The 24,683-nt window shown below is 37.2% G+C and overlaps 2 protein-coding genes across 2 annotated transcripts; one reads left to right on the top strand and one right to left on the bottom strand.

Moving 5' to 3' along the window:
- The first annotated feature begins 3,602 nt into the window (after nucleotides 1-3,602).
- Nucleotides 3,603-24,633, top strand: LOC131663801 (proto-oncogene tyrosine-protein kinase ROS). The gene is made up of 22 exons (XM_058934438.1): nucleotides 3,603-3,743; nucleotides 7,882-7,941; nucleotides 9,987-10,046; nucleotides 10,138-10,228; nucleotides 12,447-12,679; nucleotides 12,770-13,018; nucleotides 13,104-13,245; nucleotides 13,306-13,802; nucleotides 13,873-14,156; nucleotides 14,305-14,661; nucleotides 15,809-16,112; nucleotides 16,222-16,545; nucleotides 16,628-17,214; nucleotides 17,276-17,397; nucleotides 17,485-18,004; nucleotides 18,074-19,404; nucleotides 19,475-19,885; nucleotides 19,953-20,176; nucleotides 20,323-20,570; nucleotides 20,735-20,960; nucleotides 23,507-23,867; nucleotides 23,934-24,633. The coding sequence occupies exons 1-22, from the start codon at nucleotides 3,603-3,605 to the stop codon at nucleotides 24,629-24,631; spliced, it is 7,470 nt and encodes a 2,489-aa protein (XP_058790421.1). The 3' UTR covers nucleotides 24,632-24,633.
- On the bottom strand, nucleotides 10,393-11,990 carry LOC131663811 (cAMP-dependent protein kinase catalytic subunit alpha-like). The gene is made up of 3 exons (XM_058934477.1): nucleotides 11,679-11,990; nucleotides 10,982-11,310; nucleotides 10,393-10,864 (listed from the first exon to the last, which is right to left on the bottom strand). Exons 1-3 carry the CDS (start codon nucleotides 11,988-11,990, stop codon nucleotides 10,393-10,395), a joined length of 1,113 nt encoding a protein of 370 aa, XP_058790460.1.
- Nucleotides 24,634-24,683: the final 50 nt, after the last annotated feature.

The following is a 24,683-nucleotide window of genomic DNA, read 5'->3' on the forward strand; positions in this document are numbered from 1 at the left end:
TACGTATTAGCTTGGTGCACTATAGTTATTAGCATATAGACTTACCTTCCCTACTACTTCTGAAATGGTGAGAGAGGAGAAGTTTTTACATACATCATGACTGAACCAAAAGTTAAGGTAAAATCCGAACTACTAGAATTACAGAAACATACATATAGAAATTTCACGTTTCTGAAAATTTTCATATGTCCGTAATACAAAAAATAATAATAGATTATATAATTAAGTAAATACATATGTGTTAATATAATAATAGATCATTTTTCTAACCATTATAAATCAGTACAAGCGTATTATTAATAAACGGTATGTATCATTAAAAGAAATACAATTTGATTTAAAAAATGATACAAATATTTGGAATAAGGATTTAGCGGCTGTGAATGTTTGTAAGCAATGAGTATTGCAATACGGAACTCCCATGTAAAGATTTCAAAACGCCATACCTAGCATATATTGTTTTCATTTTCACGAAAAATAACTGATAGGGTATAAATTATTTAATATGACCGGGGAATAAGGTTGTGCAATTACATACTTGACTGCGCCTTGCTCAGATATGTATCTAGTGTATTATTCATCAGTGTATTCGTCCATTTGCAAGCTTCGTCTATACGTAATCTCAATCTCGAACAATACATTTACTACACAACTCAAAGCAAATATTAAAGTAAGAAATATCTTAATTTATCATAAGCGGAATAGACGATGAAAAATTGCTTTACGTTACCGCTGGTAGCAATAACATTACAACTTACATAGAGCATAACTCATACAGAGTGTATGGCTAAGCATCTATAATCTCACTGCACGTACTTCTTTCAACCTTACAATACTGGCTTTTTCTTACCTTTAGAATTTATCCACTTTTTCTATATAAATATTAAAAATAAAATATCATCAAAATACTGCAGTGGTTTACCAATATCTTAAAATGGTGTATTATTAATTTAAATTGTGATACGAATAACAATATTAACTTTGCTAATAGTTTCATTGCTGGTCATAGACAGCGTGTGCTCAACTTCAATGCGCCTGCTGATAGATTAAACGACACTCACTCTACAGTGACACAGGTTTCCTATTATAACATTATTAATAAAAACGTTAACTAATTTAATAAAGTAATACGAATATGAAAAATAAAAATAAATTTTTTAAGAATATTACATGCGTTTGTTTATTAGTGCAATTTATGCAATTATATTGTCATCTACAATTCACAACTCAAAATAACATCCAACTTTTCATGAATTTCCAAACCAAATTTCTACTTCGTTCGTCTGGAAATTCGGAATTCTCGTCACTCGTAAAACCAACTGTAAAATGAATCATTTAAAATGCTTTTTACTCCAGGTTTACCATGCAATCGGTTAAAGTCTGAATTACCTATTGCAGTAAAAAACAAGCAAACTTATGGCATTATATTACTATGAGAATGGAGGACGATGAACGACAAGACGCGCGAAGTAGCGAAAAGGTTGACATGATAAGAAATCAGGTCAAACTGCCAATTGACCGGCTAAAACATGTATATAATGGTAAATTGGTAAAATTGCTCCTGCCTTTTCTTTTTATTTTTGTATTTGCGCCGCGCGGGCTTTTGTTAAAAAACAATGAGGTTTTGTGTTACGAATCGCGCAATTATTTTATCTGCGCAACGGCGCGTGCGAGAATAATGTGGGCTGGCTTATGCAATTTGTTATCAGAGAGGAGCGTGTCTGTGTGTGTTTGTGAATTGAGGACAGTGGAATACGTCATATTATATATGTTTGTACTATGCTGCAGGACTAAAGATTTATTGGAAAGTACACTAGCTGCGCCAATATTCTTTTTTCTTTCACGAATTTTAAATCAATTTGAATCTTTACAATGCGATGAATGCCAATAAAAAATTTCTACGATGCATTTTCAAAGTACGTGACTTGACAATAGAAAAATGCACGATGTGTAATTAATATATAGCATACTATAAATAATTGAATGGAAACTATCGTTCGAAAATTATATGGAGAGAGTGAGAGAGAGAGAGAGAGAGAAATGCCATTAGTGACCGCAAGTGAGATTCAAGCAAGAGAGCGAGCGCATCATCGAATTGAACTCTTATAAAATAAAAGGGAGCAAGATCAAAGCGAGCGCAACTGCAAGGCAACCGGGCGGTCGGACAACGAGGCCGAAATCGTTGGCTTACACACACACGCACACACATACATATACACACGTGTTATGTGTTCGGTTACACGCTGGAACGCGGGACGGTGCGCAGCTTGCATCGTGTACGCGCCTTGGGTCGTCCGCCGTAACGAGGAAGTGAAACAGAAATACATGGGGGCACCTGTCAAGCTGCTGCTGCGGGAGTGCGAGGGACGTCGAGCTGGAGCTGAAACAGATGCCGCAGCTCCAGATTGTTGTATTGCGTGGTGTATGTATGGGGGGGGGGGGGGGGGGAGTGTCGGCGGTTAGACAAAAAGAAAAAAATGCTGACAGCGGGGGACATAGCGAAAAGTCCAGATTCGGGGCGTCATTTATTACTCCACGTGAGAACTCGCGGAGACAGTTTTATGGTCGTAAGGGTAATTGCGAGAGAAACGCGCCGGGCTTTATAACATTTCGTTCCTTTCTCGGGTTCCCTTTGAATAATCGCGCTCTATCAAAATTTTTTGTCATTAAATCGCCTCCTGCTTTCGTACGAAGCCAAGCTGCCGAAAAATAAAAATGCCGCTGAAATATTGTCGCCAAATTGGTCGCAATTTTTTGCGAGCTGCGTTGAATGTCATTGGCTTCGTTCGCGATGTATTTATTTCTTGTTATAAATGATTGTTGCGACGAAGCAACTGTTGGATTTAACTATCAGTGATCAACAAGCGTTAAAACATGCTTTTCACGCGAGACATTTGACGTTTTTTTGTAATTTACCATCCAGTTAACTCGATAAAACACGAAACAATAACGCGTTGCAGACTGGACGACGGCCTGCAATGAAAATGAAACAAAAGTTTAAAATCGTCGCATGCAAATTGAAAGAAAGAGAGAGAAAGAGAGTCGTTGGTCGTCGAAAACGACAATGAAAGAAGAGTCCGGGCGAAAGCAAATGAAGGCTAACGAGCAAAAATTGAGAAAAAGAGAAAAAAGCGAAAGGAGAGGTTGTCGAGAGCGCCGATTAAAAGAAGGAAGCGAGCAAGAGAGAGAGAGAGAGAGAGAGAGAGTAGTGAGAGCAAACGCGATTAAGAGCAATAACACGAGACAGAGAGAGAAAGAGAGAGAGAGAGAGAGAGAGAGCGCGCGTTGTCGGTAGTACGGAGAGGGAGTAGTAGAGGCCCACACGGTCTGGGCTTTTTTCCTAGACAGGCAGTGCGCGCGTTACGCTTCACGTGGCCCCTTGTGTACGTTACATCCCACTGCGCTGCTGCCGGCAATACTTCGACGACTCTTCTTGTTTCGTTTTCGATCCAATTTTTTCTTGTTTTTTGCGTATTTTTTTTTTTTTTTGCAAGTGCACGACAGTGCTGAATTGAAATTATTATCCAAGTGATGTGAGCGAGACGATCTCGCGAGTTCAATGGGCGCATTCAGTGACAAGTGATACGCATCGCCAAGTGATTATGAGAGAATCACTTATATTGCTAGTGCTGCTGCTGACGACCACAAGAAAGTCTCACGGGATTGCATATTTGCCAGAGGAGTTGCAGGAAAGGGCACCCGACGAATGCGTCGCCGAGTGCCGACGTCTTCACTTGGCTCAGGTAACTTTGCACTCAAAAATTTTTCGTATCAGATCACTCGACCGTGTCGACATTCAATTTTCGACTGTTTGGTTTCTCTACTGCATTTTTATTAGGTTCATGCAACTTGACTAAAATACACTGAGATAGCTTACTTACTTTCCTTTACACGAAAGTTACGCACAAACAAAACTACCGAGCGGCAAATCGTAGAAACATTGAAAATCAGTGGAACAAATAAGTAGAGCAATTGTAGACTTGAAAGTCGCAGCAACGAGGTAGAACATTTACAAATCACTCTATATCATTTACCCTCCAATTTGCTTCTATGAGTAACCTAATAAAGTGTCGCCTAAACTGACTTTCTCATGGCTAAAGATAAAATTTTTTCTCCGCAATTTCAATTTCAGACAATCATCATTAGCTTAATATAAAAGTAAAGTCAAAGGTGTATATATATAGGGGCGTAGTAGCCGCATGTCGAATCTCATTTTATGTAATCGATTTAATTGCGCCAAGTGAATGATTTATTTTCGAGATTATTGATGCGCATTATTTAATTATATCAACCGCTAAGAATGAATATTGGCAGGCGTTATCGTTGCATACTTTGGCATTGCATTTCGTGTGAAAAAATAAACGAGAAGAGGCTACAACAACAATAAAAAAAACTGACTCATCCAATTTATAAAGAACTCTGGTGTGTATCTCGCTCGTTCAGCGTAATCATTCCCGCGGGTATCGTTAAAAAACTTGTCTAAGTTTATTTTCACAAACACGAGCTCAGTAATAATTTGTGCGATTCGCCGAGGCGCAACCGAAGGTACAAGAGTCCTCGTGAAAGAACGTGCTTCTGCCAATTTACGTCTTATTAAATTATGACATCACTCTGAAACACCTCGGTACACTCCAGTCTCCGTTAGCGGTGTGTAAAAAGCAAGAGCGCAAGCGGTAAAATTTCGCGCGCGCGTCCTTCTGGCAAGTAGATTACGTAGATCGGCGGCGAAATTGGAAGGAAGAGCATTCACACTGCCCGATCACGCGCGCAACGAGCAGGAAAGAAATACACAATTATCAATTAAACGCCTCGCTCGCATCTTCAGGCGCTACCCGAGGTGAAAGCTTAGCCGTCCGCGCTTTATGCGCATGATGTTATCGCGTTGATGGGCGCAACTTTGCATTACCCAGCTGTAATGTTATAAGAAAATTTGCCGATGTGCTAGTTTGGCTTTTGTGTACTTGATACACGATACTTCTTCCTTTACGTTTGTTATACGATGAGCCGAGTGAGCGGCTGAATGAAGTTTACTTTTGCGCACTGTATTGTTATAAATGAAATTCCGAAAAATTGCTATCGGTGAATAAATCTACTGTAAACTTATAACAATGTTCTTTCAAAAAACGCTCATATTTTATCAAAAGTTCATTTCACTGTTTCAATAATCCGATTGTAAATTTGAGGTTTCGCGCTCTAATCAATAAATATGGTTACAAAAATATATATATAAAGAGCAATATCTTGGTCTTAAAACAGCTTTCATATTTTATCTGCTTATAAAACTTTATGGGGGTATAGTGAAGCAACTCCGGCATCCATTAAATCGTCATACAACAATACCCAAACGCGCGTTCGATGATAAAAGCGGCGTAAATCAGAATTAAATTCCAGTCGAAAAACATTGAACAGCGCGCGTGCAAACCCTTCCCGAAGACGACGAAGCACATGCCATAGATAATGGGCTCGGTCGCTTTTGTTGTTGCTGTGGCAAGGTTGTCGTTGTAACATGAAACTATAAAATTTATCGGCCCATGTGCTCTCGAGGGAGCGAACTATGCATTCTATAGTGACATAAGGCTGTCGCTTGCGCGCCGAAGCCTCTGCCACTCGCATGATCATGAGAACCTAATTACAAATTAACGTTTGCATGCTGATGTTAGTTTCTAGTCAGAGCATCATGATTCCTGATTCATTTCTACCTCCTGACTGATGATATTTTGCATTTCAATTGGCTACATTGTAGATATAAAAATTGTCAGAATAATATTTTTCCAACTAAAATTCAAAATTTAATATTCATCAAAGACTAATTTAAAACTCACGAGTGACTCACGAATGTTCGAAGTATTAATATAGCTACATAAAAAAATGATTAATAAGTAATTGAAAGATTTTCGTTTGAAAAATCGTATACAATACTATCAACTTTGCTACTGAGAATAATGATTTCATTGTGCAAAATAAGTAATTCATGACTAATATATGTGTGTGTGTGTGTGTATTCACAACAGAAAAGCGAGAAAATAGCTTGAATTTTAGAATAAAAAAAAAGTATATAATTTTTGGAATAAAAAATTGAACAAACGTCGCTAAAAGTTTATGTCATAATATGAGTGCCATGTGTTGTACGTACGTGTGACGATGACGCTCGACTGATTCTAATGAAGTAAACTCGTTAAAATTAACAGATGTTACTTTACAGTTCTCACGAAAACTCGATATGAAAGTCATAATTTTGTTGTTTACGTCAAAACAGATAGAGGGTGCGAGATCGTATAGCATAATTTTTTTTAAACACGAATCAAGAAATAAATCACACGGCATTTTTATTTATAATACTCTTTAACGGTCGCAAATGCTCCGATTCTGTTTGTAATAATATCGTTAGTAATGCAGTGAGCGATAAATACAATGATTCGATTCATCATAACAGCAACCTGCTGCCTCTGACCATCTTTATCCCATTAACGTAAAGCGTACTTTTACACTCGGGCAATCTAAAATAACTTTCACATTTTCAAACCGTTGATTTACAACGCAGCTGCGACTACAATGCATCACGTCGAAAAGTTCGTCTGCTGCGGGCAAAATTTCACCAAAGAATCATGAGCCCTTGCGAGCGCTTAATTAAATGAAGTCCACATTCGCGCGAAAGACAAAAAGCTCTTATGTCGCAATCAAAAAACGTGTCATCGTCCGAACCACTGTGCCCCTCTTCGCACAAGAGTCGCACGCCTCACGAGGGAAAAATAACAAACGCATGAGAAGCCAATTCTGTCCGAGTCATACGGGGGATATGCCACGAACGAAAAATTGCCAGCGACAGCGTCGCCGCAGCGACGCCAAGGACGTATCAATTGACGACGACGACGACGACGACGACGACGGCGGCGACGACGACGACGACGATGACGATGAAAGTGAGAGCATCTTTTTGTACCGACTATACGCCCGGTACGTTAATCGACTTAAACTGCGACTATATGGGACCCTCTAAGACTGCGACGAGGACGAATTTCTCTCTCTCGCTCTTTGACTTTTATTCGGCTCTGAGAGAAATAGTTTGAAAAAAATTCTCCGCGAACATCTGCTGGAGAAATTCTAGTTTATAAGATAATAATGTTCACATCGGATAAAGCTTAGAAAGTTCATGAGATAGACGATAATCGTGTGTGGTTAAAGTTGATATGACATAAAAAATTGAACGTACAACTGGATTTTTCTTTACAATATCACGACTTGCTACTTAAATATGACTACTATTATGATTCATAGAGTAAACGTCAACGCTCTTGAAACCGTGAATTAAGTGCAACTTGTCCGTTCATTTACGAGAGAAGAAAGCTCCTTATGAATGAATCAATTGAATGTTTATCTCTGTAGATTCTTCACGTTTAAAGAAAGATAAAAAGAAGAAATTTACGAATTACAAAACGTACACGATCAGACGTGACAAGCGGATAGATACACTTTGCCTCATGCAATAATCAGCGTTCGCTTGCGAGCAATTCGCCGCTATATCATTGCACCACAAGCTATTTTTATGTCATGGACAGGTCGGATAGCTCAATTTTTAAATGCTCGATTGCTGCACGTTAGTAATTACAAATTTCGCTTAACAGCTTGATTATGATTTGCACTTCAGTACAAAAATAAAAGTGTGCGTAGCCATCTGCATTTATCTATAATTGAATAATCACTCACTTGTGGGAGGGTCCAATGACGCGCTGTACCAACATATTCTATTCCAATATTTTTAATTGCGCGTACGATGAATAATTAGAAAATAGCAAACTGTAATTTATTGCATAATTGTTTCGAATAAAAGATTCACAATTATGTTTTCATAGACCAATACTAAAAAACCATCGTATTTTTTAGGATGAAGCAGACGATGTTGGAGCGGAAGTGGGTTGTGGAGCACCATGTAGAATCGATCACGTAAGAAGTAGCAACCGCCAATTAATTTATTTCCAACGCTAATAAAAACTCATAGAGACGTATACTCCGATCTATTGGTGCATCCGTGCACTATGATAGATCAAAGAAGAGAAAAACAAACAAACAACGCGGCGCTGTCGTTTTCATCTAATTAGCGTGAAAGCTAACGCTCGCACCGAAAATAAAGCAAACAAGCTTCGCGACTCCCTCTCGACTATAGACAATAGACTCGCTTCCGGTAGATGCGCGCTCAATTGTATATACACGTACGAAGAGAGAGAAAGACTGTAAGGTCGCTCCAGGCTGACTAAGCTCTGCGATACCGATAAAAACTGGCGCATCACTTTTTTAATGCTACGCCCTCGGCTGGATTGCTTGTCCTACATATTTTTCTAGCTTTTAGCGATTATAAATGTTGCGAATGACTCATTGTAGCGTGTGAGAGTGAGAGGCTCGTCAAAGCACATCTTCTTGCGTTTTTTTCAGTTTTTCGCTTGATCAGCGCCAGTTTTAATAATAATCGCAATTATGCATCGAATTTTACTTTTTTTTATAAAATAACGCTAAGCCATGCCAACGTAGAACTGCAGTCAAAACTTGCTTAGCAGGGACTATCAAGCGAGGTTTACGTCACTCATAAAATTCTCTTCATTTAATAATAATTATGCTAACAAGGCTTAGTTAGATCTAGCTATAGTTATATCTTTATGTTACTGAGTTTTCTCTGCGTCACAATTCAAATGCTTAATTTGAATTTGAGTAAGAAAGAATTTCTAATGTTCGAGTTCTATAGTACGAAAATTCGTAATTGCCGCACGTTCGAAATTCATTTTATTTTGGACGTTTTGCACTTTTATTTATTTGAGTGCTGCTTGCAAGTAGAATCTTCAGCATGATGTACGCAAAGCTCACTTCGATTACTACCTTTGTAATAACACGAACCATGAGTATTATCAGCAACATTTAATAAACTTAGTCGTAGAAGAAACTTGAAACATAACATACCATTCTTGAGAAAATTGAACAAAAGAGACAACGAATGGACGTAATATTGATATCAATTGGTTCACCGAAGTATACATGATTATTTTTGTTATATTATTTCTTTTTTTTTAAATCAATTTTGTAAAAGATGGTTCTGTTTGTGCCGTTCTGTTTTCCGTCTATTCGATTCACAATATTGTGATACAAAACAAACACGTGCAATCGTCAGAGGTTACCAATTAACAAAAAAAAAAAACAAAACGAAAATCCAAGCACAGCATTCAAAAAGCTTGCAAGCTCAAACAATCATATCAGACTAATCCAATTTCACGCGTAGTACGCGGGATGCTTAGATAATACAAGCCCTCGCGCGGGATGGACTTATCGGATGGATGCAAATGTGCGCGTCGCCGGCGAAAATTGACATTCGGTGAAGGGCAGCACTCTCTCTCTCTCTCTCGCAGTGCCGGGTGAATGGACATGTGAAAGTGCGCGCATGGTAATTTTCGCGAGCGCGCGGCGTCAATTGGCGCGCGAGCGCGTGAAATCGTGTAATTGCCGTGTGACCGCGTTGTGTCACTACGTGCATATACGTCGGCCGGCTTATTCCGGAATTTCGAGCCCCGGTAACTTTTGCGCGACTCCTCATTAGAAAACTATCGTACGTGATGATTTTGTTATTTAGATGACACAACGGTTATATGTATACTTGGGTTATTACACAGTATGTGCTCTAAGCTTTAACAGCACCACCGTATAATGAATGCCTACCAACGATACTTAATAAATTGTACAATAAAGAAAAATGTCTGAATTTAAGAAATATTTTCTTGATAATTTTCTTTACTATATAAATACTCGATTTCTTCCATAAACATAATATTTTTACAAGTCTACGTTCGTGTAGACGTGTTAAGAAATCATTAAAGAACGCAATTATCTCTAACAGTCCCCAAGAAAGTCGTGTGTCGCATTTAAATGAAATTATCTTGGCAAGCATGAAAATTCCAATTTACGACTCATGTATAATCGTCTTAAGTATCAAAACTTCATCTCGACAGTGCTCTTATGGCTGCGTCATATGGGAGCAAGCGCTCAACTCGAGCTGTCAAGAAGTTTGTGTAAGTGACGTTAAGCAATGTTAATATAACCGACTTACGCATACACGCCGATCATATTAACATCCAGTTATGTCTTTTTATCTCATCTTAGAATGGAACGCATAGTTTGCTATTTTATAAGGAACTTTATTGCACTATTGGCTGCCAAAATGCCCTTAACCAGTACTTTCAACAGTTAAAAGGTAAGAATGCACACACGCTTGAACGTTAAAAATATATTTACAATTTATTTCTCTTCTTATTTTACTCCCAGACTATATATGTACATCCGACTCTTAATACAAGAGATTCTATTAACGTTGAAATGCAAATTAATCGATGCACTCTTTCTTCGAACACTTATTAGTCAAAAGTTCTTAAACTCCTTGTCATACGCATCATCGTCGGCAACCAGCAATTCTTCTTCTTCGTACCTATCGAAATGACTGTCATCTCCAGGCCCATCAACCGCCGGGATAAAACCCGGCACAACAGATTTGTTGTAAATTTTCAGCCAGTCGATTCTTTGAAACCACTTATGCTTCTTGATATCTACTGGACCACCTTTCAGGTTTCCGAATCGTCGACTCAAGTCTACTTGTAGAAGGTTTTTAACCAGATCTTTGAGATCCTCGTTGAAAAACGATGGAAAACGATATCTGCCTGTGGTAATCTTGTCGTAGATTTTTATTGGGTTGTGAGAATAGAAAGGCGAGTGACCGGCGTTCATTTCGTATACCAGCACACCGAAGCTCCACCAGTCCACACTTTTGCCGTAGCCTTTCGATAGAATGACCTCTGGTGCCCAGTACTCGGGAGTTCCGCACAATGTCCATGTCCTGTCGATAATTTCCTTCGGTTAGAAAAAAATACTTTGCTGTTATTAAATCAACAAAATTTTACTAAATTGATCTTAACAAATTATTATTGCGAAAAGGAACACAAGCAAGATAAACCTGTTGTTGATCATTTTACAAAAACCGAAATCCGTGACACGAATATAGCCGTCGTGATCGATGAGTATATTTTCCGGCTTGAGATCGCGATAGACGAGACAGCACTTGTGCAGATACTCGAGCGCGAGAGCAACTTGGGAGGCATAAAAGCGCGACAGATTCTCGTCGAATTTGCCCATCCTGCGCAGATGCGAAAACATCTCGCCTCCGTTTACGAACGGCAATATCATGTAGATGTACGACTTGTCTTTGAAGCAGTACTCCATATATACGGTGAACGGGAAGAGAAGGCTCTGAAGGATTCGTTTCTCATTGTGCGTGTGTTCCACCTGTAGATTTGGGCTTATTCAGATTCTTTTTTTCTCATTAACACGAATTGTATTACTATTTATATAGAAAATTTTGTTAGTAAAAAATTATTCGCTATGCTTAAAAGTTTTGAAACTTGTCTTTTAATTGTAAACGTGTAAACGAAAGACATTGCACTTTTGTTGTCTTTTCACTTGATTCTGCTTCAAATTTTTGCATAATGAATCATTAAAAAGTTGATCGATCTACGCGATAATTGAATTTCATTAAAATTAATGATTAAATAACAAATTTACTTAACTTAACAAACTCAAGGTATTTGTAAAATGTTAATTTGAATATAAATATCGACTGTTTCTTATTCTTTTAAAGCAAAATCTTCGCTTACCTGCTTCATTTTGACAAGCTGAGTTTTGTCTAATATCTTCATAGCGTAATAATTGGCGTCATCTGCTTTCTTGACCAGCATTACTCGACCAAAAGCTCCAGTGCCTAAAGTGCGCAACCTCTCGAAATCATCAAGGCTTGTACCGTCTATGGCTTTGTTTGCTGGTAAGTCGTGTTTCCATTTTTCATTAAAGGAACTCTTGTGCTCCTCCAGAATGGAATCGTATTCTTTGAAGGCTTGTTCGCGACGCCGCAGATCGATCGTATGTCTCGTCGATTTTGACGAGATCGGCCGGCTATTCGGCAATGACATTTAGGTTTAAACTTTTCCGAGGTGTCCAGAATGAATCGATTTATCCCATGTTAGCGATCGATTTACTATTCAGCCATTCTTCACTTTTTAATCGTTTTAAGATTGAAAAGTTTCAGTGCTACAAGGTTAGAATAAATACTCTTTGTGTTTTTAGGGATATTCGTGTTTATCGACAACTTCACTTTGAAATTTATCAACAGGAAATCTGTGAGTTCTATAACGGTATTCATTCAACAATGACGAAATACAACTTACAATTAACCCAATCGTTATGTTATTATATCGTGCAGTAATCGCACGCTCTTAAGCTGTCGTATAAGCTTTTTTCATATGGTATTCACGTCGTGTTTAGAATACACGAATAATAATCATTTGGTAGATTCAATTGGAAGTCAGAATAGAAATTCAACATATTAATATCAACCCAATGATTACTAAAATGTATTAAATTTATAGTTGACATAGCAGTGGCACCAGCGCCAAGTCTAGTCGAAGAATCCTTAGCAACAAGATCACTAACGATCAAATGGGACAACAGTATATTACAACAGTACGACGATAAAATTTTATATTTTGCACAATCGCGAATCGAAGGTACGGACGGAAAATGGCGTTATTGTAACAATCAGCATTGGAATGAAAACAATCAAATTTTCATTTACAATTTACAATCTTTTACGAATTACCGGGTAAATATAAAGCCGCAGCACGGATGTCGCTATGTACTAAAGACAATAAAGAGGAAAAAAATAACAACGATCATTCCATCATATTCGCAGTTCCGCTTGGCAATACACTTAAAGTCGGCGCAACAAAACGACGACCGGCCAATCGTCTCGCAAGCCAGCGACACGATAACCACGTTTCCTGGCGGAGCGCCGAGTTCCGCTCCCGTAATTAATAAAGTGATTGCCATCGATCACTTGAGAATCTACGTCAACTGGAAGCCTGGCCCGTTTACCAGTGGACCTTTATTCTCGTACGTTCTACGACTGCAACAAGAAGGCCACGAGACTTTTCAGTTGAGAGTTGGGTTTATTCTCTCGTATCCGCTTACGGCTTATAGCTCGTATTTGCCTGTGAATTTCATTGTTAAACCGGTTTTACTTTCAGGATATTCCAATTTCACAAGATGCATTTATGTTTCAAAATCTTAATCCAAGTACTAACTACACGGTGACTTTGACCATGAGAAATGAAGACGGCGAGGGACCATCGACTTCTGCAATTGTTCAAACATTATCCGAACCACAAGGTATAATCAGTTCAAAATTTACTTTTGCAAATTTAAACTGAATTTAAATTAAATTTGCAGCCAACTCATCGGGAAAGCCCGATTTAATAATAATAAGTGAAAATTCCATCGCTCTACAAAACGCGGATACCCTCACTCCAGCTCATCTCCTGTTCAACACTACAGAACTTATTCGTGATACCGCTCTTTTAATTTCCTCGTCACAACTCTTCTTGTGTGACTCTAGTGATAAAATATTCCGCGTATCAATCGATGAAACTCAGGAATCGGAAATAATCGAGCTTCTTGGCTCTAATAGTACGGATTTACGGCCATGGGCCTTGTCTATAGATTGGCTTAACGAGTGGTTGTATGTAGCTGGAGTGAACGATGTAACTGGATACTGGGAGATTGCTAGATGTGATTTTGACGCTAAAAATTTGACGACTATCATAACAAAGATTGGAGAAGTGACGAGATTGGAGGTGGATCCTGTTAATGGATATTTGTTTTGGATGGGAAACGATGGACTTTATAGGGTAGATTTGAGTAGGTTTGATGAAGCTGGTCTGAATGAGGTAAAGACATTCTACTTACGAAATATTTGTTTATTTAGAAAAGCTTAGTTGGAATTTCAATTAATTTTAGCCTGAACAAATTTTACGAAAACAACAATTAGGAGCCTTTCTTGTTGATTATACCCATAGACGATTACTTGTAGCTTACCAAACGGAAAACACTATAAAGTCTGTTACTCTGGATGGAAAAGTCGTTGTTGACGTTCGACTTAATGCTAAACAACCCAAGTTCAAAAAAGTCATTTCTCTAGCTATACTCGATGGTCTGTTTTATTGGACTAACGGAGTTGAAATTTTCACCGAGAGCTATAATTCTAACGACCATCGATACTTATACAAAGGACTTTTCAACAGGTATTTAAATTGTTTTATAGATTTACTGTTTATTAACAACTTATATATTCAAGAAGTTAGTTGGACATGTAAATCATGTATAAAAAATTATTTTTCATTTATATTGTAAGATTTACCTATCTTATTATTGATTTTCATGTATTCTTAGGATTGGAGAAGACTTCGTAGGAATTCACATACTAACATCATCTGCTCAACCAATACCTATCCCGATAAATCCACCAACAAATCTTCAAATATTAGCTCTGTCTCAATCAGCAAAAATAACATGGAATGAACCTAAATTATTGGATGGACAAAGTCGAGGTGCTTGGCGTGACTGGTCATACGCGTTGCTTGTCGAAGACGACATAGATGGTGAATTGATAAGAGAACGTGGTTTACGCGATAATGAACATTTGGTAGACGAGCTGAGAGAACATGCACTTTACAGTATAAAGATGGCTGCTTACTCAAGCTCTGGTGATGGTCCTTGGTCACCGGAATTCAAAGTCCAGACTATCAAGTAAGTATTAGTTGTTTTTTCATAATAATAAATTTATGAAACGGTTGGTATATTTACGTTCTTGAATATTTAATAAATATAATAAAAACTAGTTCTTTGCATTTCATAAGAATTACTGTCCCACATTAATTTATATACTTACTCAACAAAATAAATTCAAAGAACTAATGTCATTGAATTATTTTTATAAAAAATGTGGCTTTCAAAAAGTAGACTTGCAATTAAGAAAATTTTACTGTGAGCTCTAGGTTTTGCAATTATGTTTCAATCATATCACTTTCTCTTTCTGCAGTCATAATCGTTGGAGCATTAATTAAAAGTTTAAACCACACGAAATATTGAGTAAAGCTAAGCCGAGGCGTGTTTTTTGTAAAAGAAAAGCCCAAAACTTGCAATCTCAGAATAAAATATGCTCCTAGATTTAGATAATTAACTCTTGTTTTTTAATAATATTTCTCCCCTTTTATATTATTATGATAATTATAACATGATTATAATCAGAAAATTGATATATTTTTTTTACAACGCAGGCATCACTCTAAGTCTATCAACAACATAAGTAGGTTTTTTTTAAATCTTACTTTCCTAAAAACATTCGTTTAAGTTAATTCGTTCTTTTGATCCTGCGATTCTTCTTTTAACGTTTGAATGAGTTGACTAATTTTCATAAAAAAAAAACAGGGAAACGTAAAACCGCTTTTATTTATCTCCACTGCTTCAAGACTTTTTATCTGTAAAAGTGTAAAAAAATAACAATTTAGTTGTAGAAAATATTTGTTAGATAAAGCACACACGATATCGCAAAAGCCGGAAAATTTTGAATATTGGAAACAAATGGTTTTGTGTCATGAAAACTTAGCATAAATACTTTAGAAACTAGAATTCTCTAGAATACTTCTATGTAGTTATCGAGGTCCTGTAGAAATACTGTAGAAATATGTTTTTGACAGTGCAAAGCATGATTTTAATTAAATACGTTTTATACGTTTATTAGAAATTGAAGGTTGGGTAATAACCTAAACTGGTTCGTTTATTCATTTTGTTAAATAAACAACTTATGCGTAAAACTCTATTTCAATAAAAATAAAAAAAGAAGGTAAAGGAACAAAAGTATATTTCTCTGTATGAATATTATTTTCATTTTTAGAAAAGAACTAGAAGCTTCAATTATCTGGGCAACAAACTCAACTCTTTTGCACAGTGACTTAACTGGAGAAAATGCAAAATTACTACTAAATAATACAGCATTGGAGAAAGAAAATTATTTCTTTGCCACTGATTTATGTACATTTAAAGACGTTCTATACATCGTAAGCAACAGCTCTAAGCTTTACAAACTCAATACTACTATGGGAAAAATGAGCAAAGTTGAATTCGTAGATACTTTGTCGAACCTCGCTATTGAATGGATAACAGAAAAAATATACTGGTGTGATTTAAAAAAACAAACAGTAAGTATAATTTTAGAAAAGTAATATAGTTGTAAATTTAAAAACTTCACTAGTATATAAATATTCAATTTACTCAACAGAATTAATAAGCTTCAATTCCAATTTTCAGATTGTCAGATCGTCGTTGAACGGATCACAGCAAGAACCAGTAGTGATCTCCGGCATTGTCAGTAATCTCCTGATCGATTCACTCGAGGCACATGTCTACTGGTCGACAAGCCGTACCGTCGAAGTTACACGGCTGAATGGCGAGGAGAGACGACGCTATCGCGGCGAGGAAGACTTTGACGGACGTCACGTTGCTGGATTGACGCTGGATTTGGAGAATAGGTTTATCTACTGGATCATCGGCGAGACTCAAGACGAATGTGCGCTGTACAGATCGATTACCGCCGATATGTTGCCACGTAACCACGACGTACTTCCCGAATTGGTATTATGACAATTTATTTTAGATACGGTGAATTTACTAATAACCCCGTAAAATCATGCTCAATATTTTTCATTATTTTCAGATTTCAACAATTCGTAGTGCAGTTGGTAATTCCCTCACTTATATATCTCATCGCCTATTCTTCCTCACCTCAGCTAACACCGTCATGGTTACTGATGTATTCGGCAAGTACCCGGCAATTCTGGCAAACTTCACAAATTCGAAAACTCTATTAGTCACATTCACTTTAAAAACACCACATCCATCGCCACGACCACGCGTAATCGTACGTCCGGAACCAATAGAGATTGACAGCATTGCAATTGTCGGCACCTGGCGAGATTTTAACGTCACTTGGAAACCAGCTAGCAATACGAATTACGGTAAAGTGTTCTACGAGGTTAACTTTGCCGACGTAATCAACGTTGACTCACCACCGATATCAACTACCGAAACTACGATCAGATACGCGAACGCTGATAGATTGTTGCCTTACTCGTTGCTGGAAGTCACTATCAGAGCGTATACGCATTGGGATTCAGCGAGTAGGGTTAGTCAAGTGCTTAGATCTCCTCCAAGTGTACCTAGTCAGCCTACGGAACCGAGAGTTTTTGTGGAAAGTTTCAAAGAGCCGTTGTCTGAACATGTTAATTATTTTGCTATTTTTAGGTAAGTAGTCCATTTTTGTTTATGTGGATTTGTCTTCTCAATTTTTATATTTTATTGTTAGGTGGAATATGCCAGAATTCCTAAATGGACCCATTAAAGGTTTTAGCGTGCAATGCTGGATTGTGATCGATCACGTAGAAGTACCAATATGTGATTCAGTTAACCTGCCCGCAACTGCATTCGGTAAATGATTTATTTAATTCTCGTTTTATATATTACCTTTCCATATATAACATATAAAATATATTCTATTTGAATTATTAATTATAGAATATACAATCGATAGTCTTGAAGCGAATACCACTCATTATTTTCGAGTTTGCGCATATGCCGAAGTCGGTGCAGGTCCTTACACCGAGACAATAACAGCATCGACGGAAAATGAAAATCCAATACCTCAGCTTTTGGTAGCTGCACTCGACGATGTAAAAAAAATAGATCTTGATGAACGTTCGAACATCACGATAACTCGACACATAGCTGTAGAAGTAGCTAACTTCGATGCAGAGAATAAAATTTTCTGGATTAACGAAATGCAAGAATTAGTAACAGCTGACTCCGAAGCACACAATATTACAAAGATACTCACGTTGAATAGTACGGCACTGAGTTTATGTGCAGATTGGATATCTAGAAATCTATTCTGGACCGAATCAAATTACGAAGAATCTGGACTGAGCCATATTGTAAAATTGGATGTTACAGTGTGGGAAGCTGGTTTGTATAAGTACTCCAGAATTCTGTCGAGAACTAGGAGAATTGTCAATCTGGATATTGCACCATTAACCGGGTATAATTTATTTAATCTTGTAAAATTAAACAAGTATTTAAAAATCTCATTGAATTTTCTAATTTACAGAAATCTCTTTTGGATCGAGTTAATAAGTACGAGTAATCTCGGCTACGTAATGCAGTCAGATCTATCGGGTAACAACGTACAACCATTCTTCAATCACACCGAAGACTGTACATGCCCTTTTCGACCAACGATCCAACCAGTTTTCACGATTGACAATACCGACCCTATCAACCCAGTAATTTACTGGATATCAGCAGAAGGTGAACTCTACATCGCCGACATGGAAGGTTGTGTATGTAATCTCGTTCTGGAAGGTGGAGAAAATCACGGTTTACCACCTGCTTCGCTTACCATGGACAAGTGTAACATCTATTGGTCGAATCTGGAAACTGGGAAAATTTACTTCACGGATAAGACGAAGCTGGCATCTGGTGAAGCTGTGATCAAGGAATATCCTGTGCACAGTGCTCGAAGTATCAGAGCAATTGGAAAATCTTTACAACCTTATCCTGATTCAGACTGTCTGGTCCCTCAACGTACGGCTTATACCGTACAATTGGTTTCGAAAACGTCTACAAGTATATCTGTGAAGTTACCAGAACCAACGCCTTATCTAGGTTGTGAAAAATATGGACTGCCAGCGACACTTTATACTATCGATGTGGCTGATGCGCATGAACGAAGACTTCGATTTCATACCTATTGGCGTGACTTTAGAGTTAAGGATCTTGAACCATTTACTGAATATCGATTCAGATTAAGTCTAGCAAATTATTATAGTGATCAGGAGTTTGATGACAATCCCGAGGTTACAATTAGAACGGGTGCTGGAGTACCATCGAAACCACAAAACGTTAAAGTTCAAGCGCTCACACCGACTTTAGCAATGGTTAGTTGGGAATCACCAGCTATTTGGAATGCTGAATTTCTCAGATACAAAGTCGTATGGGTCGAAGACGAAAAAGACGTTGATCTATACGAAGTTACAACGCTGTTGAGTGATATGGTACCGGGAAAAGAATACGCGATACACGTTAGAGCCTATCCAGAGAATCTAACAAATTCCTATTCACAAAGTGAAAAACACTTATTGAGAATGTACTCTGAGCCAGATAATGTGACACTCACTGGTGTCAATGCGCAAGCAATGAATTTGTCTTGGTTATGGGTAGAAGAAAATATTGTGAACTGTACTTTAGAGTTTACTATTAGTAGATTTAATCAATGGCAGGCTGTTACCAAATATATTAAGTTAAAAAATAGACTGATGTTTTTCGTTGATAATTTAGAACCAAAGGAGTCATATAAGTTCAGATTAGTTTTGAAATATAAAAACCACACGGAAGACTTTTACTGGCCAGAAGATGGGTCATTTATTTTCGAAACGCTGGGTAAGAAAAGAACATGCTGAACAATTACTGTTTACATTACATAAATTATATAATAAATTACATTTTTCAGAGGATCTCCCTACAATTCCAGGACCGCCAACACTCATTACTTTACCAAACTCAAATTACCAATTATTATGGAGAGACTCGACAAGTCTTCATCCCGAAACAATCATGTATTTTCTAGAAGGAACAATTATAAATTCTTCATACGAAAACTTGAGTGTTAAGTGGTTTAGTCTCTACAATGGCAGCGACACATTCTGGAACATACCACAGCAGATGCAAGACAAATATCAATTCAGAGTACGCGCAAGAAACGAACGTGACTTTGGTAATTGGAGCGAGAGTAGTAGTATTATTGACCTAACAGAAATGACAAGAGCCATGATTATGGCTCAAGAACATTTAGGACTTATTTTGGGCCTTAGTGTACCGGCAATAGCGATAACGTTACTTTGCTTTTGTTACTGCCTTTGTCGTGAGTTGATAAGATTGTATTATCACTTGAAATTGACGGACATACTGAAAAGATTTTCTTCTGATAGCACTGCAGAAAAAGACGAAGGAGGAGCAAAAAAAGGTACCATTGAAGACGAAGCCAAATGTTGAATTGGCTACACTTAGAGAGATTCCAAGAGGGAACTTTGTCGAAACTAACGCACTTTATGTGGCTGCAATAGAATCGGATTCGGATGATTCTTTATTACCGAAAATTCAGAGGGAACAAATTTCATTGAACAAGTTTTTAGGTAGCGGAGCTTTTGGAGAAGTAAGTTCATAATATATTTTTAGTGTGAACTTTATCTTCATTTGAAGGAAAGTTAAAGAGGAAAACCACTTAAAACTTGTTCGAATTACAATATCATCACATAATTCGAATTTGTTAGTTAGCTATCAAAAACATTACTGCTGCAGGTATTCCAAGGCATAGCGAAAGATCTCGACGTACCGGGTTCTCGCACACCAATAGCTATTAAAACGCTTCGCAAGGGTGCTTCAGCACAGGAAAAAAGTGAGTTTTTGCAAGAGGCCAAGCTTATGAGCCACTTTCAGCATAAGCACGTATTGAGGCTGCTTGGTGTTTGCCTCGACTCGGACACCCCCTTATTATTACTTGAACTTATGGCTGGTGGTGATTTGTTGAGTTATCTTAGAACGAGCAGGTGCGTTTTTCTTTGAGTTACGGTTATTAATTACGGTTGAAATAAAATAGTTGTTTTTTTCGTTAACAACGTATTTTCTAATAACGTGTTCTATCGTTATTAAAAAATTCAATCCCATTCATTGGGTTATACTCAATACACCGTTTAAATTATGTGTTAAACAGGTCACTAAAGCCATCGGATCCGTCAGCTCTACGACTTCAAGATCTATTGTCGATGTGCGAGGATGTGGCAAGAGGCTGTCGTTACTTAGAAGAATTACACTTCGTACACCGCGACTTAGCTTGCCGCAACTGTCTCGTTTCAGCGCGCGAACGTGAACAACGAGTTGTCAAAATTGGTGACTTTGGTCTCGCACGGGATATTTACAAAAATGACTACTACCGCAAGGTTTGTTCTAACTTTATTTCTTTAGATGTAATTTTTCTATTGGAGCATTGTTGCATTTTTTTATTATCTATTGTTGCATCTGTTGCAATATCTAAGCAATGAGTGAACGAACGAAGTAGCTTGAGAAGAATTATTAATTCACGGATATTCAACGCACGCACAAAAGTATATCGCGATCGAGAGCTTGCGGGTAGGGGTGATGCTTACTCAGCCGAGAGCGGAGATATTGATGAAATGTGTTACAGGCGAGACCTTTCCCCCTTCCGTTCTTTAAGGGACAATTTTTGTATCGGATCACTGAGAGAGGGTCATAGAAAAAATACGTGGGGTTAAGAGGCTCGACCGAAATAACGAGAGATTTTTGGAGTATAAAGCCGGTTAAACCTTACGGCTCAACCGGAAAATTCCTTTCGAAAAGCTCTTGATTTATATTCTTTTTTGAAAACTACTACGAAAGGAAAACTCACGAATTCAGTAAAAAATATTTGGCGGATGTACATAATCTGACGTCACCAATAAAACTATATAATTCAATTATATAGTTTTATTCAAAATATAGTTTTATTCAAAATATATAATTCAATTCGACCTTCTATATAAATTAGTTAAAAATGCTTGAGAAGTTCTATTTATGCATGACTCATAAAAATCTTGATTAAAGGTCTTAAGCATAAAGTACTTTAACTTTAGTAACATTACTGATTAATAAATAAGTATAAATTAATTATTAATAAATAAGTATAAATTATTAATAAATATAAATATTTGTAACTTTCAAAATCATTAACTTATTATTCTTTAGCCAAGTAGAAGAATATTTCAAATACATTAAGAGATGGACTAGGTGAAATAATAGTTTCACATACACACGTACATATAGGAACGAATTACATCGTTATTTGTATCCAATTCTTTATTGTATTCTTATTCAAATTAAAAATACTAGTACTTAAAGATATAGAATACATAACTTTATACGTCTACTTCTAATGACATTTATTTAATGCGTCTATAGAAAAAAACACAAATAAATAAATAGACTATTAAATAAAAGAAAATTTTAATAACATACTACGTGCTAATATATCGGCAGTCATGTAGTCATAGAATTTTGATAAAACAATTAAATATGAAGTATGTGAGGACGCACACATACGTGTACATATTCTCATATGCACAACTATAGACTCGTTTTCAAGGGATCAATCACTTAAACCTCAACATCCATGATTAATTTAACACGCTACCACCTCCTCCTCTTTTTCCTATATAAGCTAGTGCTTTTTTTCAAGTCAATTTGAATAGCATTGACAATCCAACTGATAATGAACATACATTTTGTTGTGAGAAATTTGGTTTATGTATCTATATTCACGATTATTGACATACTTTTTAGGTCGAATGAATTATTATGATTAACTGCGGAACATTTATATTTATGATGTAATAGAGTAGAGCAACATTTAATTTAAGATTGTTCAATTGTAGTCATACTATGCTTTCTCTACATAAATTGTATATGACTAATGCCATGCACATACGTTAAGCAATTTTAACGTATTAAAGAAATTTATCAATATAATAATTATTTAGTATTTTATGAAATTAATTTTTTATTTCAATAGCTTTAAGTATCAGAAAATGTGTATTTTATTCGAAAAATGTTTTCAATCATTTTTCTGGTTCTGCTACGACTATAATTAACACACGTTTTGCCAAAGCTGAACTATAGATTTACCAGAGTAAGGTCTCTTTAAATAAGATTTTATTAGGAAAGCTTCATAGCTCACAGTGCAAAAGGATAAGTCAATGATGTAATATCAGAAATGTAGTTTGATTCGAGCAAATTCATTCCATCAGCCTCAAAATTTCTGCCCGTCAGTAAATATCTAAATTTCATTATCAGTTCTTCTGCTATGAGCTTCCATATTCATGAAAGCGACCTACATAATTTGTAGCATAAACTTCCATTAGTACTCTGCTGTGAAAGTTTTTATAATTGTAATCGTTGGACCAACGTTGTTAGGAAAACTAAAAGTCAGTAATTGATTCATAATCATGCGTACATTACTTATACCGAAAGATCGTATTAAAGTTTTATAATATTTAAATATTCTACTAAAGTTTGCTGAATTTTGATGAACATTATATCTTTGTAAAATGTTATCGTGCCCACTCGGTAAATACATATTTAATAATCAATTACAATAAACGAACTCACTGGAATACTCGTGTGTTTTCTATCAATAGATTCAACGCCATTGGAAGAATGCCATTTTTTAAAAACCTTTAGCAATTTTCAACTATTTCTTAAACTATTCGTATGGCCCTTCGGGTATGATAGTGGTTGCATAAATAGTACAAAATAGCCGTGTTACATAGTTATTCCACTATGACCCTATCTAATCAATATTAGATTTAGAGTACATTTATCATGGAAATAGTGAAAATTTATACAATACAATATTAATACAGTTGTACACTTAGTTCATGTGTCAAATGACAATTTTGATTAATTATTAATTGAGTTTAACATAAATTTTTAGGAAGGTGAAGGTTTACTGCCAGTACGTTGGATGGCCCCGGAGTCACTGGTCGACGGCGTATTCACATCGCAGAGTGACGTATGGGCATTCGGCGTACTAATGTGGGAGATTACAAGCCTCGGTCAGCAGCCTTACCAAGCCCGTACGAATTTCGAGGTGTTGCATCACGTCAGAGCCGGTGGCCGACTACCAAAACCTCTCAACTGCCCCACCAGACTTCATCAGCTAATGCTCAAATGTTGGAGTGCTCCTGATGCGAGACCCAGCTTCAAGGTCTGTCTGGACCACATCGTTGTACTGAGGAACAATACCGAAGACTGCACACTTAGTCCAGTCAATCCAGGACACTTTCTTGTTCATGGTAAATTTCATTATGGGTTAGCAAATACTTACGACACTGTTCCTTATACAAACTACGGCTTTTCAGGAAATTCCTACAAGTCCACGCACTTCAGAGACAATTTAAGCATTCATTCGTTGCTACAAGACTCGGATAATTCAAAACCTGCTCTAACTCCAAAATATTCCTCTTGGCACGTGTCTTCATCCCATGAGTCAAAAGATCCACGTGCCGCTTACGAGGTACCGAAATCCATTCCTGTCGTAGTGGAACCCGGGAGCACAAATTCGGATGATCACCAACCGAGGTATATCGAAGTGTGCAGTGTCGAGGATACTGGAAATCGAACAACCTCGGTTACCAGTCTCAACCTTCCGATAAATAAGACATTAAACAGTCCTCAACAGGACAAGCGTTCGTCATCGGCGAGTCTTGGCGAAAAGTTCCGATCGCCAAACTCGACAGAGATGAAGCAATCAGGCTCGTACGCTCGACTTGTCGGTAACGGCGAGTCAGTAAACTCACTCAGCGACTGGAGGAGAGTGAAGAACGAAACATCAACGGCGTCCGCACCAAAGTTACACAGAAGCAAGAGTAGTTTACAAAATAGTCGAGCGAACATTCCGCTAGTAATTAACAGTGCCTTGTTGAATATGTTGAGGCAAGAGTCCGGCATCGGTGCTGAAGATGACGACGATGAAGATGAAAAGAACCTACCCGAAGATGGAGTCAATGTCAATTACGCTAATATTCGGAAAAAGGACATCGATGTGACAGATCTATGACTTTAGTGATTAGGCGTGACAATTGCGCGACGAATGTTTTGTGAGAGAATCA

Source organism: Phymastichus coffea, unplaced genomic scaffold (assembly GCF_024137745.1).
Source record: "Phymastichus coffea isolate CEN01 unplaced genomic scaffold, Cenicafe_Pcof_1.1 PCOF00038, whole genome shotgun sequence".
Classification (NCBI taxonomy): domain Eukaryota; kingdom Metazoa; phylum Arthropoda; class Insecta; order Hymenoptera; family Eulophidae; genus Phymastichus; species Phymastichus coffea.